This window comes from Alosa alosa, chromosome 8 (assembly GCF_017589495.1).
Source record: "Alosa alosa isolate M-15738 ecotype Scorff River chromosome 8, AALO_Geno_1.1, whole genome shotgun sequence".
NCBI classification, from domain to species: Eukaryota; Metazoa; Chordata; class Actinopteri; order Clupeiformes; family Clupeidae; genus Alosa; species Alosa alosa.
This window is the reverse complement of record NC_063196.1, coordinates 18077990-18104082: the sequence shown is the minus strand read 5'-3', so window position 1 is coordinate 18104082 and position 26093 is coordinate 18077990. Positions and strand designations below refer to the sequence as shown.

The following is a 26093-nucleotide window of genomic DNA, read 5'->3' as shown; positions in this document are numbered from 1 at the left end:
TTGTACCGAGTAAAATATTACTGAAATTGTATTGGTAATGTCTTACGTTACTGCATTACAGCAAAAAGCAACGCATTACTGTAATTACATTACTTTTTTAATGCATTACTCCCAACACTGCTAAACAACACTTCCTTTATCCTTCCTTTCTCATTTTATCACTACTGCAATTCATGGACATATATTGTATATAGGTGAGACAAGCTTAACACTGGTGTGGGTATTTATTCAAATACTGGAATAGGCTACTAAACTATAACTCCACAACTTCAAGTGTCAACACTGTAGAAATTTGGAGGAGTATTTGTAGTTCTTATGCAGGAAAATACAGTATAGGCTACTTTGGACAAAGCTGCATTGCACTACGTAGTACACTGCAGAAATGCGCTATTTTGGAGATCGAAACGTTGTTGTACTGCTTTGTTTTTCAGAAAAACGGTAGTAGCCTATAACAGAATTTGTCACATGAATTACCCAGACCCAAAGAAACAAATTGCTTATTACGTAAAACTGACCTGCTTATAATTTCATGTCAAATACCATGTCAACTAATTGAAAAGCAGATTGTATCACCATCGCACTCATTTCGATAATTTAACCATAACGTGTCGTGAACAATGATTTCTTTGGCTAATTATCACGTGAGTGTTGTTCATCGACTTGGCCTTCTTCTGCCCATACAGTGCAACAAAGAACTCGGCCCCAGTATCTTTTAGGTCACTATGAGTGGCATCAGGTTCTCCAAGCACTGTATTGAGACCAGGTGGTATTTCCTAGGAGTACAACATGTTGTCCTTGTCATGTTGTGGAAGGCTGCAGGTCAGAGAGAGCCTCCTGCAGAGGCCAGAGACATCACACAGTTTGGGTGGGAGGTTGCTAGTGAAGGGGCTGTCATGCCCGCTCTTGCCATTCAGGCAGTGGCTCCAGTAAATTTGCTTGATGTCACCAGCTGTAGCTGCAGCACATTGAAAGCCTGCAGCAAAGGAAACTGCAGCTTCCATGCTGCAAGTCTCAGTTGCACTGACTATTGCCAGTGTGAAAGGGGTGAGGTCCGCTGCTGCAACCCATTCACAAATGGTGAAGGCTATTGAGTGGGATTGTGTGGTTGTTGTTAAATATGTGTGTGTGTGTGTGTGTGTGTGTGTGTGTGCATACTGTATATAGTTATATAGTTTACAGTGTGTGTGTGTGTGTGTGTGTGTGCGTGCGCGCGCGCGCGCGTGTTGCATATTCTATATAGTTCTTGTATATAGTTATTGTGCATTTGAGTACGTGTGCATGCTGGATATAGTTATTTTGCATATTGTATATAGTTCTTGTGGGTTTGTGTGTGTGCATGCTGTTATATAGTTATTACCTCCGCCAAGGAGGTTATGTTTTCATCGGGGTTTGTTTGTCTGTTTGTTTGTTTGTTTGTCTGTGTGTCTGTTCATCTGGTTGTTCGCAAGATAACTCAAAAAGTTTGGGAATGATCCGGATCACCGTCTGTATCCAGGAGGCGGTTATGTTTTCGCTTGCTGGAGGTCTGCACTCTCGGAGTGCTTTTCTAGTTTTGCATGGCACACTTAATTTCTTAATCTGTCTGTCCATAGGTCAACACTGCCTCCTTACCAAGTTTCTTAAAGGTTTTCACCAACTCACTCAACTTTAGGCAACCAAGTTGAATTCCACCCACTAGGCCTATAGATGACATTTCTGCAATAAAACTTTAGGGTACTCAACATTTCTGGGTTTACTATTGGGCCTATGGGGATCACGACTAGACTATTAGACTTACTTGACAACATGTTTTCAGGTAGTGTCATAAAGCCCTTCCCCCCTTTTCTTTTGTAATCTATCTGGCTGTTTGACCCTCTGCCCTGTGGCTGCACGGAAAGCTACATGAGTGAAGTTGCCGCGGTAATGTACCTGACCGGCCCCCTTGACCCCTTACCCCAGTAACAGGCTTATCTGATTGGGAGGTAAGGGGGTAGTCCCCATCCCTCACCTATTATCCCCAACCCCCAAGTCCAAAAACACCTCAAAGAGAAGTGACAAGAAAAGTGTGTCTGGTGTCAAGACAATTTGGAGGTTAATTTCAAGAAGATTCTGAACATGAGCATCAGAAAGATGAACAATGTGTGGATGCACTTCGACCAGGAGAGCAAAACTCTAAAGGCTAAATGCAAGTACTGCAAAAACCTGATTTCAAATCATGAAGGATCCACATCCAACATGAGAAGGCACTTAAAAATGAAGCACCCCACTGCACTGCTTGAAGTAGGACTGAATTTTCCTTGCGATTTAGTAATACTGACTCAAGTGACTTGTTCAACCCGGATCAGTTTAGTGAGTGACTCAGAATAACCTGGATCCTTAAAAGGAATCGAGTTTGACAGGCCTACTAAGGATGACGTTATTACTCATGCACGAGCTTGACTGAAGTGACCACCTTGATTGGCTGATGATTGTAATGCGGGAATGATTCCAAACACCTCCCTTACGATGAGTAGCAGGTGACAGGTCTGAGAATGTGTGCGCTACACAAGGACGGAAGATGATGAATAACTGAATAAAAAGGCCTAGCCTAAATGAATCAAGAGTAAGGCAAAACAAATACCCTATAGTAGCCTAATGAAACATACGGATTGATGTAGGATCTTTGTAACATTATTAAATTAATCTGTTACTATGCCTATGCCTACGTTTGCAAAAGAGAACATTTTAATTTGATTCACAATAATGTTACATTAATTTACATGTTGACAATGAGTAGCCTAGTTTTGGTTGTTGTTGGTGGCGTTATTGCATGTTAGTTATGCTAATTCAATGCAAAATTGCTTCCTCACGATTGGAAGCTCCTGTAGCCGCATAGGATTTCAAAACAGGCGAAATGCCACAAAACCGGTTTGTGAATAGGTCTGTGAGTTAGGAGTCCTCCTGACTTCTTTTAAGCTGTCACAGCTGGTGGGAAGGTGTGATTTGTTGGGGGCAGGGCCGGATTAACTGGGCAAAAATGTCTGATGGCCCCCCTGCCAACGTGAATCGGGTGGTCAGTATATAGGCCTATATCGTGAAGATCTTTCTTGCCATCTAAGGCACGAGCGCATCTGTGAGGCCAAGCCTCACCAAGTAGCCTGTTTGTTTACAACTAACATTACATTTTATTAAACTGCTTATAGGCTATGCCGAAATAGTTTTCAACATTTTGAATATTAGTGTCGGGTGAATTAGGAAATGTTCTCAAAGTAGCCTTATGGCTAAAAGCTGCTTGGGATCCCCCCCTGTCAAGCAATATAACCATACAAACGCGCGCACGCCAATGAATCGTGCTCTCACGACAATCACGCCGTTAAACTTAAATAGGTTAACATCACTCTAAGTTCGCCTTCAAGCAAGGAAAACAATGATTTGAAGACATCTGTTTCGTTGGAAGGGCACGGGGGTAGCAACAGGGCAACACAGAGACAGGCCCGATGGCAGGGCTAACGTTCTACGGGAAAACATTAAAACGGCAAGACAGCGGGGGAAAATTAAAATATGTGAAAAAGTTGGCATTATTTGTCATATTATTAACCACATATGATTATTTGTGAAATTGTGCAAACAGGTGCAACACATTTGAAAAGGAAGGACTGGTAGCATGCAAGCTCCCGGGAAAGATTGATTTAAGAACGTTATCACAGTGTGTCTTCGTGGCGCAAAGCAGCGCGGGCGGAAGACAGCGACAATTGGCAGCGGAGGGTCATGTCTTTTTTGACAATTCTGTCGGAGGGTCATTGTACAATTTCTAGCAGGCAAGGGAGGGTCATGCAACTTTTGACTGAAGCACTCAAAATTCCTCTGGTTGCCCCTTCAATAAATAACAAACAGTCCCTAGATTGCTGCTGGGCTATATTTCTTGGTTCATGTCTGTTAACAACTCATTGCCGTCAAACTCGTATCTCGCGGTTGCCTCCATTACAAACAAACATGCAATGTGAACGTCAGGGATTGGGGAGAGCACTAAATGCACTACTGAATAAGCACAAAGTCAAACCTTTAAGTGAAAAACACTCTTTAATAATCAAAAATATAAACCGCTAATGAAGTAAACTTGTGACCATCAAAAATCATTTATCGCCTGTAACTCTGTGATAACAGGACGTTACAGGAAGGCATTTGGCTGAGCAACGGAGGTTAACATGCTCTATATTTTGTCCAAATGATGTCTGTCTATCATAGTTGCACTCGGAGAAAACCAGAATGTTTAATTTGTCCTGCGTTTCTTCTACGGCTGCAAACGGGATTCACTCGCAGTTAACCAAATATTTCTTTATTAGGGTATTTCTTTATTAATATTTCTGGCTATTAAATTATTTCTAAACCAGTCTGCTAAAGTCTATAGACCCTTTCATCAATAAAAACAAAAACAATGCTTGAACGTTCTATTTGGGCCCCAATCTACTTCCTCTGCATTAAGATGACATATGGAATGTTAAAAAGGAAGTCTTGTGGGGCCAACTATGATGCTGATAATGGAACTCTCTTGAAAGGGTCCATAGTTAAGTCTGTGTAGGGGTTTCCAGGCTCCATTTCTTTTTATGAGACACCCTGCTCACTTGAGACATCTGCCGGTTGTTTGGGTTGTTGCAGCGCCGTTGCAGCGTCACTGGAAAAATACAAATTAAAGTTGCGTGATACCGCGCGGACCGCGAGGGAAGCTGGCCAAGTCGAAGCACTGCCCACTGTATGTGGATACGTGTGTCTGTGCCTGTGGATGTGAGTGTGTGTGCATGTGTGTGTTGATGTATGTATGTGCGTTTTGTAAGAAAGAGTATGTGTGAGACAATATCCCCTTCCAGCAACCCTTCGCTCAACACCACCATATACAGGCCAATAAGCGTAGTCACTGAATGTACACATAACTTTAACTGAACTACTTAGTCCACGTCTGGTCAAGAGTACCAAACTTCACCCCATAGCCACTTTTTCCTTCCCAAAGAGAGAGGTCACTTTGGCAAAGTAGGCTATTGTAACAAGTACTTCTTATTACATGTGTACTAATGATACACAAATACAATGATGCACAAAAATACATTATGCATGAATAACGTATGTGATATTACATATTGTAAGTGACCATAGTTTAAGAGACTTTTATTTTGAAACCACAGGGGACAGACAAGTGCCACACATTTTTTCTCTCTTGCGTAAAACAATAACCCACTTTGCGCCATGTCGGAAAATAGAGGCCATGGGATGGTATTGCGAGAGGCAATCTTTCTAAATAAGGTAGTATGTAGCTGCCTATTCAAGTCCTTATAAATTGTCATGTCTAGAAAATGTAGTATTCTATTCTGTTGGTAATCTATTGGCAATGTTATATTAGGATTAATGGCATTGACATACAATCCAACAGTTGAGCTTCAGAACCATCAAAAATCAGCAATACATAGCGTCCATACCACTTAATACACTCATAGAAAGGATTGCATTAGTATGTAGTTTGCAAATTTCTCCTTTGGGAGACAATTAAAGGATTATCTTAGTATGAAATCTTTCTCCCACAAGTCCATATACAAACAAGCATAATTAAGAGAAAAACAGGATCCCATAGGTACAATAAAAACTCAGAAAAAGGTGTAGAGTCAAGTCTGCCTGTGAGATAGCGGCTAAGTGCAGCAAGACCATAAATCACAGTCAACATAAATCACTGTCTTCTCAGTATGTGACTAGTGTGTCTGTCTGTCTGTGTTTTCTTGTTTGACCACTGAAGTTGAGTGTTAAATTTTCCCTGCACTGTAATCGAACTAGTGGGGTTTCGATTGGGGGTTCTAGCGGGCTTTTCTTGACACACTTGCACATCAGGTAGACGATCTCCACCACGGTCAGCAGCAGGGACACGCAGGACACCGCCAGCATAAAGATGATGAAGATGGTCTTCTCTGTGGGCCGCGACATGAAGCACTCCACCTTGTAGGGGCACGGGTCCCCTTCACACTCTATCTTGGGTACAAACACAAAGCCATAGAGGTAGTACTGGCCCACGATGAACGCAACCTCCAGGATCATCTTGAACACCAGGCTGGTCATGTAGCTGCCCAGGAGGCTGCCCTTGATGTGGACCTTGCCCTTGTTGTCTGTGTACTTTGGCATCTTCAGCCCTTGCTTCTCTGCATTGTTCTGCTGTTTCTCCCTGAGCTTTTTCTCCTTCTGTGTGACGTGGATGACGTGACCCAGGTATATCAGGGTTGGCGTGGAGATGAAGATAATTTGCATCACCCAGAGACGAAGGTGGGAGATGGGGAAGGCCCTGTCGTAGCACACGTTTTTGCAACCCGGCTGTTTGGTGTTACAGATCATCTTGGACTGCTCATCGCCCCAAACTTTCTCAATGCCGGCTCCCAGCACCATGATCCGAAAAAGGAACAGAACAGTCAACCACACCTTCCCGATGACAGTGGAGTGGGTTTGCACCTTTTCCAGCAAGGAAGACAGGAATCCCAATTGTCCCATGTTGTCTGTAAAACAGACAAATATTGTCTTGAGAAAGTTGGGAAGTAACTGCAGGCAATAGCTTTAATATATACTATCATAAAGATATGTGGAGGAGGCCAAGGTTTGACAACATAGTTCTGACGGCTTCTCATTTTGACCCCATGTGCCAAAATGCCCTGGAATAGTTGGATTAGTAGGATTGGTTGTAGCCTACTGTCTCTAACAGTGGCGGTCTTAACATAGAGGCATAGGTAGGCGGCTGCTTGGGGCCCCCTACCAGCGGTTGTAGTAGGGGGGGCCCCAACCAAACTCAAAAAAAAAGAAAAAGCCCCTTCATAAATCATCATGAACGCTTCAAAAGCATGCATTAATATTCTTAAGAAATACGTTGAAACGTTGAAGTAGTAGTTAAAATGTCTAGTTCATGGTTATCTTTCCCTAAACATAAACCCCTTACTTTCACAATGAAATGGACTAGTCCGTAACGGTACATGGCGCAAAAGATAAACACACAGTGACAAGAGGACTGGGAAAGTGTTGCCAATTTAGCGACTTTTGGCCATCCCTTGCGACAGAAAATGGCATCAAGCGACTAGCGACAAATTTGGAGACTTCTCGCAATGATGGCAAACTCTGTTTCATTGTTGAAACGTTGAAATCTCCCCTCTCATGCCTGTTTCGTTAGTGAACTACAAAACATTCGCCCAAAGCATTGCCCAATGATTATAGAAGTAACGACTGGCCTATGTAGTATCAGGCCATGTTATTACATGGAAATAGATGTTCTATAAATAGATAATAGATGTTCTATAGATAAATAGATGTTCTATAGATAGAACAGCACAGACGATGTGCAGCAATTTAGGGTGAGGGTCTTGTTAGAGCTCTTTTACCCATCATTAAAAGTTTCTTTTGTGCAGTGGCGATTGACATTTTTAACAAGGGTGGCACTAGTGAGGCACTGATTAATTCAAGGGTGGCATGAGGCAAAACATCCAGATAAACAGGCTCAAGATGTGAAATTAGCACAAATGCATTAGGGAAACCAGGCACCAAACACCATACTCATCAATTGAAGGACAAAAAACACAGATACCTTACTCTCACATAAAATTTCTTTGTATTTGAATAAAATGCAAATACAAATAACCAAACATATTAAAGTTAATTATCTAAGTTGTCTGTCACTGGGCTATGCTGTACTCAGGGCCGCGTTTGTGCATTGGGCAAAGGGGCTGCTGCCCCGGGCCCCGGCCACTAGGGGGCCCCGGCGCGGGACATTTAAAAAAGAAAACAAATGTCTTGTCATCACCTGTCTTTCCCCTTATCAATGCATGCCATCACAGACAACAATGGCTTCGCATGAGACAATTAGGAAATATGAAAGCGGAGCTCGAAAAAAGAGACAGCGGCAGCCAGACGTTCTCAGTAAGGCGCCAAAACCACGGCCGCATCTGGGCACGCACTGTACGTGAGGCTATCATCAGGCTACTCGAGAGAGAATTGCCCGTGTGTGTGTGTTCACACCAAATAGGCCTAGGCTACCATAACTTCCCAACTCTGCACAGTATTCCATTAACTGCATGACAGTAGGCTATTTACAATTTTCTGTAAAGTAAGTTTGTAAACACGTTATCAAAATCAACTTAATGCAGAACTATGCACGCCACAAGACCTTTTTGTTTGAGCAGGAGAGCCTACTAATACGCATGCTACAAAAGTTGTCGGCTAGCTTGTTGTTTTCTATTACTATCTATGCTGGTTATCAGCACACAATGTTATGAGCTAATTCATTAACTCGAGACTCATCATGGATATAACACGTTTTTTAAACAACGAAAACAGAAAGGATGGAGACAGCAAAGCGAGAGGAGTTATTTCAAATGGGCAAGCCGCAAGCACAAGGTAGGCAAGATTATTGTGCTTGTCAAAATGGCTAGCATTACCGCTGTTTAAAGCCATATGTGAGCGTGGCCTTCGCTAGAACAAAACTAAAGGTAACTTTAGCCTTTATAGGGCTATACAAGTTGTCCAAATAAATAGGTCGTTGTTAGGCGTTGTTGTTCTAAAGATATTGCATGTGGATGTCATTAGCCTACTATGTAGACTACTTTTTAACTGACCAATGCAGGAACCTAACCGGGACAAATATTATCAAAGCGTTGAAAGTTAGGTGTGTGTGTGTGTGTACCATCGCATTCATTCCTGCAGACGCCTTGTCCACTTTTTTCAAAACGAGGATGACTTTGCAGAGAGTCTGGCCTAGATCCATAGGCGTTCGTTTATTTCCGGGTGGGAGGGCACAGGTTTAAAATCATTGGAGTTCCTTTGAACCGCTTTAAACCAATCACTAACAACCGGCGTTTCGTCATACAGAGAAGTTTCTCTGCAGCACGCCCATAACAAGCACGGGTGCATCTTATCAGCAAACAATCACACGTTTCATCTGCGTAACTCTCGCCAAAATGCATCATATAGTGTTTTGTGAATGTACCCAAGTCAAACTTTCATATAAATGCATAAGTACGTCCAAAGCGCCACTGTTAAGCTTGTATGCGTTGTCGTTTTCGGGTGAAATGACCTTTTGAATGGAATTCCTATAGGGCTACTACTTTGTTGATACAATCGCGTCAAAATCGCTATTTTTCAAATACTATGAAGGCTCGACACAACATGAGACTTTGATCGAAGTATCAACTCGAGCATTGAGAACATTGTTGGTGTACACAAAGTTTACTAAAAGAGGTTTTGAACAACTCACCTTGTTTTTTCTGCTCGCTGCCATCTTGCAAGGAGTGAGTTGTCCAAAATCTTTCTTTTTAGTAAACTATGTGTACACGAACAATGTTCTTAATGCTCAAGTTCATATGCAGAGACACTGATGATGCTTTGATCAAAGTTTCAAGTTATGTCGAGCCTTCTTAGTGTTTGAAAAATAGCGATTTTGACCCGACCATGTAGCCTACTAAACTACAGTTTGACTCGGGTACGTTCGCAGCCTTTAGTGACAAAATCTATGAGTAAAGTTTAGCTGACGAAATAACATCCTACTCCACTGTGACTTTGTTCGTGACTCCTGTTAATAGGCTAAACTATTATTTACATTTGCTCAAAGATTTCATAAGTATAAGTCATTTTCGCTCCCTACGTTGATGTATTCCAAGCAATCTGCTTCAGGGGCGGGGACGTAGTAATTGAAACACCATGCCTGGGTAGGCTACGTAATCGCTCTCAGGGACGCCCACTGTTCGCTGGTTGGTCGGCTGCCCAACTGCCGAAGTAAACGAGCGTGAATCAACCTATTCCAGACAGAGTACTGTAGGGAAAAGAAATCGACCGGAAGTACGTAGACAGGCCAAGGCCAGGTTAGGCGTCACAGTTTCAAGGGCTTGACCCAAACGTAGGGCAAAGTACGGCAAGGCAATCTTCAGAGTTGCAAGAATCTTTATTTTAAACATAGACTAATAACCGACGAAGACTGAGGGGAGACAGAGGGTTTAAATACACAGGGGTAACAGGTGGACAAGGAACAAGGTAAAACAAGACAGACAGAAACCATAATTAACAGACTAATGCGGATCAGGTGAGGGGCGGAGACACGGGCACAGGGAACAGAAACACATGGCAAAACAAACAAAGAAACACATGGAACAGGACACAGGAAATGAACAAGAGATGAAGACATGAAGGAAAACAAACAGGGAAAACAAAACACGACAGGACCCTTACATTAACCCCCCTCAAAGGGCCGGATTCCAGACGGCCCAAACAAAAAAAGGTCCAAACAGGGTGGGCGGAGGGGGCTAACGGCAGGAGGGTCAGGCGGGCGGCCGAGTGGAACGGCCGGACAGGGACAGAGGGTCAGGCAGACGGCCGGTTAGAGACGGAGGGTCAGGCGGATGGTTGACCAGGGACGGAGGATCAGGTGGACGACCCGGTGGACGCCCGGTCAGGCCTGTCTGGTCAGGCGGGCGGCCGGGTGGACGGCCGGACAGGGACAGAGGGTCAGGCGGACGGCCGGGTGGACGGCCGGTCAGAGACAGGGGGTCAGGCGGGCGGCCGATCAGAGACGGAGGGTCAGGCGGACAGTTGGCCAGGGACGGAGGATCAGGTGGACGACCCGTTGGGCGGCCGATCAGAGACTGCGGGTCAGGCGGACGGCCGGTCAGAGACGGCGGGTCAGGCGGACAGCCTGATGGATGACCGGTCAGAGCCGAAGCCTGAGTCGGAGCTGGATCGGGAGCCCGTGTCGGAGCTGGATCTGGAGCCCGAGTCTGATCCGGAGCGGGAGCAGGAGCCGGAGTCGAACTCGCGACTGGAGCTTGAGCCGGTGTAGGAGTCAGAGCAGGAGCCTCACTCGGGACTGGAGCCGGAATAGGGACTGGAGCGGGAATAGGGACTGGAGCGGGAGCCGGCACAGGAGTACGACTCGGGGCTAGAGAGGGAGCTGGAATCGTGACTGGAGCTACCGGAAGAACTGCAGGCCCAGGGCGTTGGGGAGCTGGGACTGGAGAGTTTTTGTTTAAATACACAGGGGTAACAGGGCACAGGTGGACAAGGAACAAGGTAAAACAAGACAGGTGGAAACCATAATTAACAGACTAATGCGGATCAGGTGAGGGGCGGAGACACGGGCACAGGGAACAGAAACACATGGCAAAACAAACAAACACATGGAACAGGACACAGGAAATAAACAAGAGATGAAGACATGAAGGAAAACACTAAACAGGGAAAACAAAACATGACAGGACCCTTACACTAGGCTAGGGCTGTGTGTTAACAATGTATCATGATGTGGCTGTGTGCGTGCGCGCCAAACTCTAGGCTACAATGTTTCATGAGTTCGGGAGTTGCACATTTTAGGCTGACCTGGGTACCACTGACAGTTTTTTTTCAAGCCTTAGTTTAAGTAATTCATTGATGGTAATGATATAATATTTCATGGTTGATTTTTTTTGTGCATTGCCCCATGTTTGTAGGTTAGGCCTACTTGTTTTTTGTATGTTGGTACAATTGTATGTTGGTTAACAGTTCCACAATATAAATGCAAATTTCATTTTTACATTATCTGTCATAATTTAATTGCCTCTCTCTCTCTCTCTCTCTCTCTGTCTTATGTATATTGCAAATATACTCATCCAAGACATTTTCCCCCACAATAACTTATACTATCTATGGCCATCTATTTTTGTAGCTGTTAAAATAATTTGACCTGCTTTTTTTGTATATTTGTTTATTTCTTTATTATTTATCATTCTATTGATATTATTGTTATTATTACTATTTTGATTAATATTGAGGATCATATTGGCCTATGAGGGTCCAGGGGTGCTGTTAAACATACCATTTTAACGCAGTTTGGGAGACACAGAAATACCTTAACAGAGCAAGCAGGGCTCGCCTTCTGTCTAACTCAGCTAGGTGACTTAAACATTGGCTACCTGCATATCACTTCACTACTTGACAGTACCCTGCATCAGGGCAAGCCCTAGGTAGCACTGCAGCCAACAGAGTGTAGCACTGTAGCTGCCTGGCTTCTCTAGCTGTTGGCAGGGATGAGCAAAAACACATCAATGTATTTTAAAATAAAATATCCCTAAACTATAAAATGCATAGCCACACCATGTATCAAAATCAACTATATTTTTCTATTTGGAAAATACTAAAAATACTCTTTAAAAGGAGCATGATATCACTTTGCAAACCTTCCATATCTATCTAATCTATTCCTTCATCAGTACACTAACTCTGTTAATTAAGTGGACAGTGTTTGAGTTTTTCGGTTTTTCTCTGCCTACGAGACATGCCATAACCTGCAAACAGTCAACAGATCAACTATGCTGACCTGCCTGTTACATCTTATAGCCTAAACAGAGATGCACTCAAAAAGTCACAACTGAACTTGTCAAGCGATACAAAGTGGAGACAAGTCTCTGACATCGTCAATGCATGCCCAGATTGAACATTGTTGCAGAGCAACCACATAACTAGTTCCATGTGTTCCGATTGAATGATTAAAGTTCTCAAGAAACTGATCATTAAATTTTCAAGAAACTTGAGGCTGGTATGAAGGAGTGTATTGTGTGTGTGAGCAAATCTGGGCAAATTATTAATTAAATAAAAGTTCAACATTTTGCTTTAGGCAATACATGAGGCAACTTGTTGCAGGGCAACCACATGGTTCCATGTGTTCGAATTAATTGACTTAAGTTCTCAAGAAACTTGAGTTTGGTATGAGGGAGTGTATTGTGTGTGTGAGCAACCTACATGTTACTTATCTGCCTGGATCTCAATATTCACAACAACTCTGGGCAAATTTCAAGTCAGCACCAGTGCTGCATTCATTGTTTTGCACTTTTATAATCATATCACCAAATAGGGTTATTGGTTTTACCAAAAATATATTTGGCAGTATTTTTAAACTACAAACCTATAAGGTATTTTGATACAAAATATGATGCCAATTTTTTTCCAACTAAATAAAATACAAATGACAACATACTATTTTGTATTTTAAATACATGGCTCTGTAGACCAGCAATCTACTTGTCGAGGAGGCTCATAATTTGAGAAACGCTGCAAATCATAGAGAGAGAAAGCTCTGGGAACAGAACACAGGCATGATTTTGTTGTCACACGCTACTATGAAAAATTAACTTTAGAAAGACCGGCTCGGCCAAAAACGAAAGAAAAAAAAAGTATGCCAGATGGCCAGTCCAGCCCTGCGTTCAGGAATTATTGGCAAAAGTGGAACGTGCGCAATGTTTGATTTATCCCTCCTGATTGGGACGAATAAAACAGGCATGGGGGACAAAAGAAACATACAGTTCAGCCTAAGCTATGTAAACTTCCCATAATTTCAATATTTTACAACAAATGCTTGACTGGTTGTATGGTCATACATGTCATTAGAATATCTCTACCTGTTGCCTAGACGCAACGAGTGTTTATGAGTAAGCTTGATGAACCATTAATGAAAAGTTGTCTTAACATTACATTAGGACATTATTGTCATTAAACCTTTTACAAAATATAGCCTAGCCTACAGTTAACACCTAATGACCTAGCAAATGTCGGCGACTTAAGTGTGTGATTAGATAAATAGGCACTGGCAGACGCAATAGGTAAATATAATCTTTGTGTGTTAGCACAAGCAATAGCCTGTAGGCCAATAAAGGCAAGCGTGTTTGCCACTTACACCCGGAACTACAGTGATGCTTCTGTAATGCTTGGTGATTGGTCATTTGCACCAATTGAGCTATGTAAAAAGTATAATGGGTACGTGTTCAGGTGTTTGCCAATAAACAACATGGCAGAAATTTTCCTTGTCTTAATTCATGTAGGCTATAATACTGAAAAAAATGTAGGCATGTCCTAATGCCTACTTATTTGTATGTCCTGCAGCTGACATGGAACGTTATTAACCGGTTCGGGAACTTTATTTTTTGTTCAAACCGGTTCAGGAACGTCAATTTTAGGGTTTAACCGAAAACGTTAAAATACTGTTCAGAACGAACCAATTGGGAAATAATTCTGGTTCAAAGCCCTGCTTTTGACCATTTCTGAACTGTGAAACTCTGCAAATATGATTTGTAATTGTAAACTCATTGCTGTAGGCTATCATCATCATACTTATTCCACCTGTGTGTGCAAAACAGTTTTGGCTACAGCACAAATATTTCCATCCATAGATAAAAAATAGCAAATATATCCTCTGAATTAATTTTTTTAAAGTGCACCAGATTGATACATTTAAATGTTAAAATATACAGAATTTCCGTATAGGGGAGCATGTATTGATACACCACGATAGTATTGATACACCACAATACTCAATATGTTGCCCAATGGTGAGTCATTTTCCCCCATTGCAGACACTGGATTTCAGGGTTCCCCCACCTGCCAAATACCACTTTAACCACTGCACACACATAGCCTGGGTTTTCCCATGCTGCCTTACGCGCGATTTTATTCACGCTGCTAGGCAGCCTGAATTCTATGGACTTCGTTTTCACCTCAACGAAGGAACCAAACACAGAACGGAGGGAGGGCAGCAAGACGATAACGACACATCGAAGCCGTTATGAGCTACAGTATGTACAGACGCATTTGATAGACATTCGTAGCGCCCAATCAACGGCTCTGGGCATTCGTAAACCAGGTTTCAAATACAAGAAAATGAATGTCTATTTCCCAGACCCAATCTCAATGAGATGAGGTCTGACGTTAGCCAGGCTAGCACACACACACATATAGACAAACAAAGTGGGACAGTCCGTGAGCCAGCGCAGAGCCAGTGCATGTTGTGTGTGATGTCTGTATGCTACTGAGACCTTGAATTTGGGATCAATAAAGTATCTATCTAAAGTATCTATCAGAAGTCGGTGCCACGAGAGGGCACCAAGCCAAACCTGTTTTATTTTGTTTGTCTATGCCCCCACATGACAAAAACGTTCTCTTTCCAAACTCACAGCTGAAGATTTGATGATTCATCCATATAAACCATATATTTTCTGAAAGCTTATACCCAAAGGATGGGATCGAACATTACATGAGACATGTCCCATATCCTTAGTATGCTGCCCATGAATAATACATTCGGTATAGGTAAATTGGGTGTAATACCTTTTGGGCTGTGCCATTTAGGAAAAAATTATTCAACCACCTAAATCATACAGTATATTGTCTGAAAGCATATACCCTCAAGATGTGAACTAACATGGGTTTTGACATTTCCCACCCTCATCATAACTTTTCTGCCCATGCATAATACATTGGGCATACATTTTAGGTTTTTTTTGTCATACATTAACTCAATATTGAGTTGCTCTACTAAGCTTCAGCTGTGAGTCTTAGATGTCCATCATACATTTTTGATTTAGACACACATAGCTATCAGAAAATAACAATAAAGTTTGATGCCCTCAGTTAGCACCGATCAGCCCAAAATAGACATCTGGCTCATCTGGCTGACTAGAAGTTGTACTGAAAAATTATATGTTTTGAAGAGAGATAAATTGTAGAATAAAATTGATATTTACTTTAAAGGTACACTATGCAAGATTTTCACCTTCATTTAACCTTTACAAAGCCAATTTGATGGTAAACGAAACGAAAGGCGAATCGTTCAGCCAGCATAGCTACAGCAGCGAGTCGCTACCAAACCAGCCATGCAACTTCAAGAACGGTGGCCAGACAAATCTCGCGAGAATAGTGAAACATCACCTTATCAGTAGATACAGTATAGCTGTTTGGAGATAGTTGTTAATCCTTCAGCTTCTCAACAAAAATGTACAGGGGGGACAAGTCACAAGAAGTTTGCTTTTTACAACAGCAGAGTAAAATATAAATAAATCATGTATCATATATTGTGATATATTTTGTCATTATAATCATATTCTTAATATTGTGAAAGCCCTACAACAAACACCCAGCAAACAAATAATGTAAGAAAAGCCATCATAGCACAACATCACAGATATTACCAACAGACAACAGTTAACTGTTCAGCAAGCATCAATCAGTGCCAATTAGTAACCGTTGTTAATGCTTGCAAGGTTTTAGACGAAAACTTGAATGCTTCTGCAATGTTTCAGCAATTTCATGCAAAGCTTTGTATTTTAATGCCATGTATGAAAACAAATGTTCTCTAGTGAAACTTACTTCTTTGCCATCTGTATCATCATTTTGTCAGTTATTTTAAGAGATGAAATTCTGTTTTGATAAAATTCTGAAATTGTTCCTTTTTTCATTGATGTTGTTTTTCCCTTACGTACTTCCTGGTACCTAATCATGATTACTCACAGAAATTAAAAATAAAATATAATAATAATAATAATAATAATAATAATAATAATCTCAATTGAGAAGGGTCTGGTATCAATGACGCTAGGAAATTGTGTATATTTTCTATATATACAATACTGATTCACTTGGAGGTTTTGATTTATTTAAGAATGTTTAGGCGGATTGGTGACCAGGCTTCACAACGGAGCTCAAATTTGAAATATTTTTCAAAGATCCACAAGACATACAACCTTACACAGTTCAGCATGAGGATCATTTCTGAATGTTCATACAATAATTGGAATAAACTGCCTAATATGGGTCATCTTTACCAGTGGCGTAACAAACCAATGGTGGGCCCAGGTGCGAGAGCGCAACACGGGGGCCCCCCACCGGCGAACTTTGGCCCAGGATGAATTAGCTCTGATACATGCAATACACATTAAGGGTGACTTCAATTGTTTATGCAAAGGGCCTGAGGCACCGAAGTAGTTTAGTAGTTACAGATTACAATTTCAAATAAAAAACACACCTCTCAACCCTCTGCTGAAACTGCAAGCGTAGATTGCTTGCTTATAAACTCGCACTGCGCAGAAACAAAACTTAATGTAGCCTAACTTATTTAACCGTCCAGAAACCAAATAAAATCATTCATATGCATACAATCCCCAATATGCGTGAATTAGGCCATTAGAAGAAGGCCATCTTACGAGCCTTTCGTTGTGCAAAATCGTCAACGATGTTCCCAATATTTAATGCTCTGGCTCTCGTATTTTCAATGGACAGGACAGCTAACCAACGGAGCCTCTCCTGCCCTATGCTGCTCCTTAGGTATAGGTCTTAATAAGTTTGAGTTTGGAAAAAGATCGCTTAGCTGTTGCCACAGTCACAGGCAATGTCAGAAACAACATGAGTACACATTTCCCCGAATTTGGATGTAACACTGTCATAATCTACCACCAGCATTTTGGCAAGTTGAAAAATAGATGACTTCTGTGAAATCTCTGCTTTAAAGCAAGACCTGAATGAAAGGAGTTGTGTTGGGAATGTCGGTGCAATGTCCCTGCTATAATGGTCTGACAAACGTCTTGCCTTTTCAAGCAGTTCATCATCACCTGCGAGTTGAAGGGTCATAGGACGTAAAGACTCAAACACATGACAAGTTTCCCGCATACTTGCAAATCTTTGGGAGAGCTGACTGATTATGATGTCCATATGTTGCATTAAATACCTGCAGTTTGAAGTATCTCTCTGCATCGGTTAAGCGCTCATCTTCCGATAGATCGTCAAATAGATCGTCAACGCTTCACTCTCCGTGCAACATTCTAAAGTTCTAAAAAAAAAAAAGGAGGCAGGGCGGGGGTAGCCACGGGCCCCGGGAGGTCACGGGCCCTGGTGCGACTGCACTTGCTGCACCTACTATAGTTACGCCACTGATCTTTACAAATGGACAAAATGCATTTTTTTTTTTAAGTTGGAAGACTGTGTTTAAACAAGTCTTAACGGTTGAGTAACATTTATAGAAGTTCGGTACAACCAAAAGTTTCTAAAAAAAAACACACTTCTTTATTTTTTGGTAAGTATACCTGAGAGTGTCTACAGTGCTTAACACATTATTATTTTGAAGGTGTTTTTCTCACAGCTAAACCAAGCTAGATGGAGAGATACCGTATATAGAGAGATAGAAGGTTGGGCTTGTTGGAACTATAGACTACATGGTCCTCGCTTTAGATTGGGGGGCTGCAAAATGTACTACAAATAGGTAAGAAAGGTCTTATAAGCGTATTAGTTATACACCTCTTTGTCTTATACACCATTAACAAGCATTAACAAGCTGCTTGTTAACACTTACAACTGTTAACAAATATGCTTGTAAGTAACTTAAAAGGCTGCTTATTAACACTTACAAGCTGCATGTTAACAGTTAGTTAATGTTATTACAGGATAACAACAGTTAACTATCTGTTAGTAATGAATTGTTAACTGCTTATTATGCACTTTTAATACCTAATAAGCACATGTTATTCTAAAGCGTTACCAAAAGTTGACCCCATATTTATGTTTTATTTCCTTACCTTTTAAATTCTGCATGAATACTTTTCACATATTGCTAATTTGCTCAGACGGTTGCGACATTTTCAGGGCTTGAGATGACAAAATATGAAATATATCTAATTTTTTTAATATCTTTTTATTTCTCAAAGGGAAATCATTCAGATGATGTACAGTACACTTTTCCTTTGAGCATTATTCCAATATTATTATTATGTTATATTTTATAACATAATAATGATGCTTGTTATCATTTCAAATTATTTTAAACCAAAGTAATAGACTCGGACACAGAAATCTGCATGTTACGTTATTGACCCATACCGGTACAGTATTTATACAGTAACTGTACCTATACCTATCTACCTAAATGTAAACAATATCTATCTAAAAATAATGTATTACATATAACTTTGTCTGATTTATATACAAATACTGGACAAAAATGTTACCTTACATGATCAATTTGATTTACAACAGGCAACAATCAACAATACAAGGTTTTGTTAACACAAGATCAACAGTTATACTCTCATACCCACTATCTCATCAATATCATGTGGCCCAAGACAAAAAATAACATTTCTGCTGAAAGTGAACACGTAAAAATTGCCAGATATTGTCTTGTTGCAAATATTTCCTATGTGGCTTTTCAGGGCAATTTAACAGAAACACATGGACCTGTGATGGTCACATCAGTTTCATTGAAGCCGCCTCGAATCCTCTGTTGCCCTGTTCTGGCTGCCGCCTAGACTCTGGCTGTCACCGCCACTGCTGCGTAGCATTTTGGAGTAGATGAGGTAGAAGAGCTCGAGCACACTGAGCAGCAGGGACACGCAGGCCACGCCCAGCATGAAGATGATGAAGATGGTCTTCTCGGTGGGTCGCGACATGTAGCAGGGCACTGTGAAGGGGCAGGGCGACTGGGAGCAGGAGAACATGGGCACCATGACGAAGCCGTAGAGGTAGTACTGGCCCACAATGAAGCCGATCTCCAGGAGGATCTTGAAGAAGAGTTGTGCCAGGTAGCTGACCAGGAGCTGGCCCTTGATTCTCACATGGCCTTTGCCCTTGATGTACTTTGATGTCTGCCTATGCTGCTCCTTGGAGATGATGTGCATGGCGTGGCCGAGGTACATCAGGGTTGGCGTGGAGACGAAGATGATCTGCAACACCCAGAACCGAATGTGGGAGATGGGGAACTGCCAGTCGTAGCACACCTGCTCGCAACCAGGTTGCTGTGTGTTGCACTCTAAACTAGAATGTTCATCCTCCCACACTTTTTCTGCCCCGGCACCCAGAACCATGATTCGGAACAAAAATAGGACGGTCATCCATACTTTTCCAATGGCTGTGGAGTGGTCATTGACTTTTTTCAGCAGCTTTGAAAGGAATTCTAAATCCCCCATTTTCTATGATGTAAAATTTCTCCTATTTAAAAACAAACAAAACAGGAAGATATTAGTGGGTAAACAAATGTAGCTGACAGAGTTGTTCCTATGTCCTACTCTTTGTGTGTGTTAATATTCCAGCATTAATGACAGATAACAGGAAGGGAGATTCTACAGCAAACAATCGTCTGAAGAATTACATCTATCCATTCTTATAGAAAAATTGAGAACAAAAAAGCAACAATCAAATCCTGTTTACTTGTTTAAATTGAAGATCGACAACATTTACAAAGCCACATTTGCTGATAGTCCATGTGGCTCCAGTATATAATAATAAAAAAACAGATACTGTGATGGTGCAACAAAACCAAAATAATCATAAAACTTGTCTTTGGAAAGTAATCACAACATGATTGCCCCTAATTGTAGAAACCAACAAGCATCAATTGTCAGTGAATAAGGCAACTCATATTTTTTTGCAACTCAACTCATATTTATTTTTCTTACCTTGAGCTGAAACCAAATCTTTCCTCCAGCACAACGTCAACACGACTAATCACCTGCTGGGGTTGAACCTTGAGTTTTGACCCCTGTCAGTCTTGCGAAATCCCGAGAATAATGCTAATGCTCTTGAAATCAGCTCTGATATTCGCAATGCTCCTCCAGTGGACGTCATACTAGACCATTGAACGCGTTGGAAGCATTTTGAGTTTGGGAGGGAAACGTACAATAGTAATATTTTAACTGGGAACGTTCCCTAATGGATAAAAATATTATATATAATATATATTATTATTTTATATAAAATATATAATATTTTAACTTGGAACGTTCCCTAATGGATACAAATTATCCTTAATACGACCATCAGGGAACGTTCCCTAAAGGTATAGTTTTGTGCAACTATTAGGGAACCTTTAGGGAAAGGTATGGGCAAAGTTGAATTTCCCCTTGGCTTGAATTTCCTCTTGGGGATCAATAAAGTATCTAGAGTATCCATCTATCTATCTATCTATCTATCTATCTATCTATCTAAGTAGGTTACAGCTGTATCTATATGATTATTTGTTATTTTGTTTCTTATAAATTATTAGTCGGCTATTCCACATGATGGAACAACACTATATCGGATAGAGATGTCACACATGAAAAGAAGGCTGCAAAAACACTAAAATATGACTTTAATATGAGTAGGCTTCCATATGAGTTCCTGTTGATATCTAGTGTATGATGGTAAATAATTTGAACCAGAACCCTGCAAGATTCCTAGTTGTTGCAAAATCAAAGTCTGTGACTATAAAAATCTGTGACTTGTCTTTAGAAATGAGTTGGTGTGAGACTGTATTGTTTCAAAAATCTCTTTCAAATCTCTTCAAAGACTTCTGATGTAAGGGTGCATAACTTGTTAGTCACTCACTTCAGTATGGTTTTATAATTAAGTGCCTAGTGTTGTACAGAGGTTCACTTATTACCCTCTCACTACTTTACAAACCCTTGTCTCTATTCAAGGTGCGTTAACAGACTCTGACCATGACCAGTGGTCTTTTTAGCAAAACTTAATAGATATGGGTTTTGTTAAGTGAAAAGGGATTGTAAGTAGAACAAAAAAAACTGTCATTATTTTTTCACAGACTCATAAATTATTTAAATACTAAAAACATATACAATTTGGCCCCTGCCAAATAGAACCGTATGCAAAAGTTCATGTGATCATTTGATCATCAAAAGTTCAATTTACATTTAGTCATTTAGCTTATTCAAAGTGACTGACAGAGCTTTCAATTAACCACATGATAACCAATAGGTGAAAATCATATGTGTGTTACCTGTGCCCGAGGTTCTTAATTCAAGTCCAGTGCAGAACTGAACAAGAGAATCATAAGGCTATGTATTTTGAAGTTCCAGTATGTGAGAAAAAAATAGCTACAACATCACATATGCTGCTAATGAGGTAACAGGGGGATTCTACAAGGAAGGAAATCCAAACACACTCAACAATGCATACCATGCATACTTGTGTGTGAGAGTGTGTGTGTGTGTGTAAATCAGGTTTCTAGGCCAAGTATACTTGTGTATGAGGAATTTGGTCTCTGGCATGGCAATTTGGCATTTATCCCATCGTATGCTGCTCATAAGGAAACAGAGTTGTAGATCAACTTCTTCCTACTGTGGATTCTACAAGGAAGGAAATTCAAACACACTCAACAACGTATTGCCACCAAAACACAATGCATACTTTTGTGTGAGGGGGTGTGTGTGTGTGTGTGTGTGTGTGTGTGTAAATCAGGTTTCTAGGCCAAGTATACTTGCGTATAGGAATTTGGTCTCTGCATTTATCCCATCCGTAAATTAGTGTACACATAAAGCCTGCTTTGACTCCGGGCGCTTGGGCACTATTAAGCAGTTATACGAGTCACACCCAGCCCCATGCGTGAAGCAGGTGCTGGGTGTGGCTCGTAGCTCTGAGCCTTTGCCCTTGAGCAAGGTACCCAAACCCCTCACTGCTCCCTGAGTGCCTCTGTAGCAAGGCAGCTCACTGCTCCGGGTTAGTGTGTGCTTCACCTCACTTGTGTTCACTGTGTGCTCTGTGTGTTCACTAATTTACGGATGGGATAAATGCAGAGACCAAATTCCTTGTATACGCAAGTATAATTGGCCTATAAACCTGATTTACATTTACATTTTACATTTTTTTTTTACAACCGAAAGTGACTGAAACATAGTTGTGATAAAAGTAGATGCCAAATAGGTACATTTTACTCAAGAGTATATTCTGTCAATGCAGACCACCCCGAGAGATGTGTAAGGGCTTCTACACACAGTTGCGTTCTGTCAACGCATGCCAGTGGGTGTTCCCGACGATAGCTACGCTAATGACTTGAAGTATAACCGTAATTTGATTGGCTGGTGCCGTCCGTCGATTGGCTTGATTGGCCGGTGCCGTCCGTCGGTGCAGCAACAACTTCTCAACGCGAGTGACGGGAGCAACGCGACGCAACGGTCTCACAATTCAGTTTGGCAACGGATGACGTAAGCCCATGTAAAGTGAATGGGATGCGTCTCCAGCACTGCAACGCATGCAACTGTGTGTATGAGCCATTAATGAATGTGACGGCCGACTCTGCAGCCGCACATTGAAATACTAACGGCGGCGAGTAGCCTAGCCTACACTCACCGCATACCCGCACATCTTTATTTATGCATATTTGAGTTGTTTTCTGTTTATGCACATTTAAAGCTAACTATTCATTACCATCATTCATTGCATCTTAGTTCGTTCCATTCAGTTAACAATAACTTCATATCTATACTAAAGAACAGAAAACACAAGGTTATTTTCGTTCAAACACATCCAACTGTATTTAAGATTTTCACATGCTTGTTACGTTCCACATATTAGTTACAGCTGAGTGCACACAGTTTGTTTCTTTTGTGTTTGTTGCGTTACTTACATTCCTTTTGATCTAAGTTTGTTTGTTACCGGCGTGGCGTGGCTAGTGGCCTGAATCCCAGCTACTGGCGTGAGTGGTTGTTTCCTTTCGTAAAGGATTTCGTGGTGGAAGAATGCCAGTTACCGTAATTTCCCAACTATTAGCCACAGTTTATACATTGACTTTGCAAAATCTCTTCAGCTATGAAATTAATATACGGTGGCCGTTAATATGGTATTATTTTTGTAACAATAAATCCTTATTTCTAAACTTTATTTTTGCGTCCCTGTTGCCATACTGCCTGGTCCCTCACAGTGAAATATGCAAATAATAAATCATGGTTATGTACTTTTGATTTATTTTCACCATGGATTGAGACAATAATCATCATGAAAATCTTTATTTCATCCTCCTTTATATAACGGTAGAAACCGAAGAAATTTGACCAAATGTTGTGTTTCAATATTCACACCAGTGACTTTGAGCTCTTCTGATTTTTAAATATTGTCAGGTCTACTATATTAAGCATTTACATATTCTCATAACTGACTTAAAATGAATGAAAATGCCAAAATCCGTTTCAAAATGTGCCAAAATGGATTCAGCATCCTCATGAACCCCTAAAACCACTCCAATATTGTACAAATTGGCCAAACAGTGTCTGAAATATTGTCATATTGGAGATAATGCTAATTATGTCAATTATGCAACATAGGCAAGTTAGCATCCGGCATTGGGGACGCATACTTGGGTGTACACAAAATTTCTGGCTCCACAATGGGGCTCTATGGGCTGGCAAGACTATGTACAGTACATGTCCTGAATAATGAGAGGCTCCGCGAGGATTTGATGTACTAATTTGATGATTACCTTAGCCATTCACAAAACAATTTCAAGATGACAATTTCAAGATGTTGGTTGTTGTGCTTTTACATTCGTTTTACACCGTGCATATTACTGATCATTAGAAGATTTTGCAGCGGTGCTCAAAATCTAACAAGTGGGGGAAGACACTGGCGTGCATCACTAAACCATGCACACCTGGGACTCATCTAATTATCACTGAATTGAAAATGAGGCATCATGCCTTTATAAGCCTCCATATTAATGCCTGCTTGAAATCACCCTTTCCATTGTTGTTTAGTGATCCATTATGGCAGTACTGGCAAAAGTTGTGTCTGTGTGGCTTCTCATTGCTAGTGCCAGTTATGGTGAGTAGTGTTAATCTTTTCGCAGTTGTATTGTGTCTTTTAAAACCGCTGCTGCACAAACTGAAGTTACTGGTAAAGAGGGTTTTTTTTGTCTAGGTTTCTGTCAGTATGATTTATATTTGTGTAAAAAAACCCTTGATTTACCTGTGTCATCTTATGTGGAAACCAAAAGATGGTGCAAGTGAAGATGCTGTTCTCATCCCAACTCCATATCCCCAAAACCAGACACTGTTGCCCAAACTAAAAATGCTGGTAAGGGCTATTCTTTCACACAAACATTGCCATTGAGATCACATAGAAAGTATCTAAAAGTTTTCCTTCTCTCAAACCCACAAGCATTTGGCTACTATAACAGGCTATTTGATGTCTTTAGAACACTAAACATATCAAAGGTGTCAAATGTTGAGTTACTCCAGTCTAGATTTTGATGTTAATCACTCCTATGTATTGCTATTTTTACCTTCATTATTTATATAACTAGATGTACCGCATAGCGGTACAAAATATGACCGCCGCTCAGTCCTGGACATCCGTTCCGCGAAAATAAATCACACTTCAATTTGTCTCCATATTTTACTCCATCCCCCACTCTTGAAACTTTTGTGTATGCTTGTTTGGCATGCCTGAGTGTGTAAAAGCGGCTGCACAGAAAGTAGCCTACTGGTGCTGAAAAGGTGAATAGATTGTAGAATAGCCAAAGAAGATGTAGCATTGTTATAAAACCTTGAAAATCTCTAAACAATCACAAGTAGGGCAGTTCATCACAGTTCATCCATTGCAACTGGATTGATGAAAGGTCACTTACACCTGTAGGCTACATTGTATTTGGGAAAAGCAAAAGGTATCAGCATAATGTTATTTATTTATTTATTTATTTATTTTTTATGTATTTATAAACAAAAACATCTCTGTCAGTTCCATGCCGTTTTCAACAGCTATCAAAAACAAAGGTCATTTTTGGATGGATGGATGTTTCTTCTTCTACATAAGATTTTAGTCATCTTTAGTTCATGTAATACTTTATTGTCAATGCACAAATTAAGTAACAGTAGTCTGAAACGTTATTGTTAATGCACAAATTAAGTAACAGTAGTTTGAAACAAAATGCTGTTTTACATCTAACCAGTGGTGCAAATAACTGACATGTCCAAATGGGCCTTGATGAAATGCGTCGCTAGACTGTTCATACACATTTTAACGGCCCAAAGTTGAAGAGCTGTTGTCCATTATTGTTCGTGCAAATATAGGCTGACTCATGTTCCCTTGCATTGTGTAACTGAGGTCCATGGCTAGTCTGGCTTTCACCAGACCAAGCTCAATCTTTTAAGAAATCAAAAAATAAATAGCGGGCAGATCAGGCTGGGTTCACCCAGCCCTAGTCCATAGGCACCCGATATTGTTTAATTTTCGATTGAGATATACACGCTCTGGCTATTCTAAATGCAAAAATGCATCAGGGAGTTATGACAAAACGGTAACTAACAAACTAGATCCTAATAGAAAGCTGTTAGCTTCCCTAAGCTACAGGTAGGATTATAAGGTAGGCCTATTTACAACATAAATTGTCAATAGGCTATGCTGGCGACACAAATAAAATCTCCTTTGGAAACCAATGGCTTCGCCTTACAGTAGGCTATCAAGCCGGACTTAAACTGCCATATCGTGGTGAAAGTTGTAATAACATTCACGCAGCTCCATGAGTCAAGGAAAGCTGAATGAAGTAGCCACTTCTAAATGGGACCCACTACACAGTAGCTTAA

The 26093-nt window shown here is 40.9% G+C and overlaps 2 protein-coding genes across 4 annotated transcripts; both read right to left on the bottom strand.

The window, feature by feature from the left end:
* Positions 1-5090: 5090 nt before the first annotated feature.
* On the bottom strand, positions 5091-21534 carry LOC125299733 (gap junction Cx32.2 protein-like). 3 transcript variants are annotated; one of them, XM_048251143.1, is made up of 2 exons: positions 21518-21534; positions 5091-6482 (listed from the first exon to the last, which is right to left on the bottom strand). In XM_048251143.1, the coding sequence occupies exon 2, from the start codon at positions 6475-6477 to the stop codon at positions 5683-5685; it is 795 nt and encodes a 264-aa protein (XP_048107100.1). In that variant the 5' UTR covers positions 6478-6482; positions 21518-21534; the 3' UTR covers positions 5091-5682. The 3 variants fall into 3 exon arrangements, with proteins under 3 accessions (XP_048107100.1, XP_048107099.1, XP_048107101.1); XM_048251142.1 differs by lacking the exon at positions 21518-21534 and adding an exon at positions 9221-9572; XM_048251144.1 differs by lacking the exon at positions 21518-21534 and adding an exon at positions 8651-8748.
* On the bottom strand, positions 18755-19709 carry LOC125299735 (gap junction Cx32.2 protein-like). The gene has a single exon (XM_048251145.1). The coding sequence runs from the start codon at positions 19707-19709 to the stop codon at positions 19002-19004; it is 708 nt and encodes a 235-aa protein (XP_048107102.1). The 3' UTR covers positions 18755-19001.
* Positions 21535-26093: the final 4559 nt, after the last annotated feature.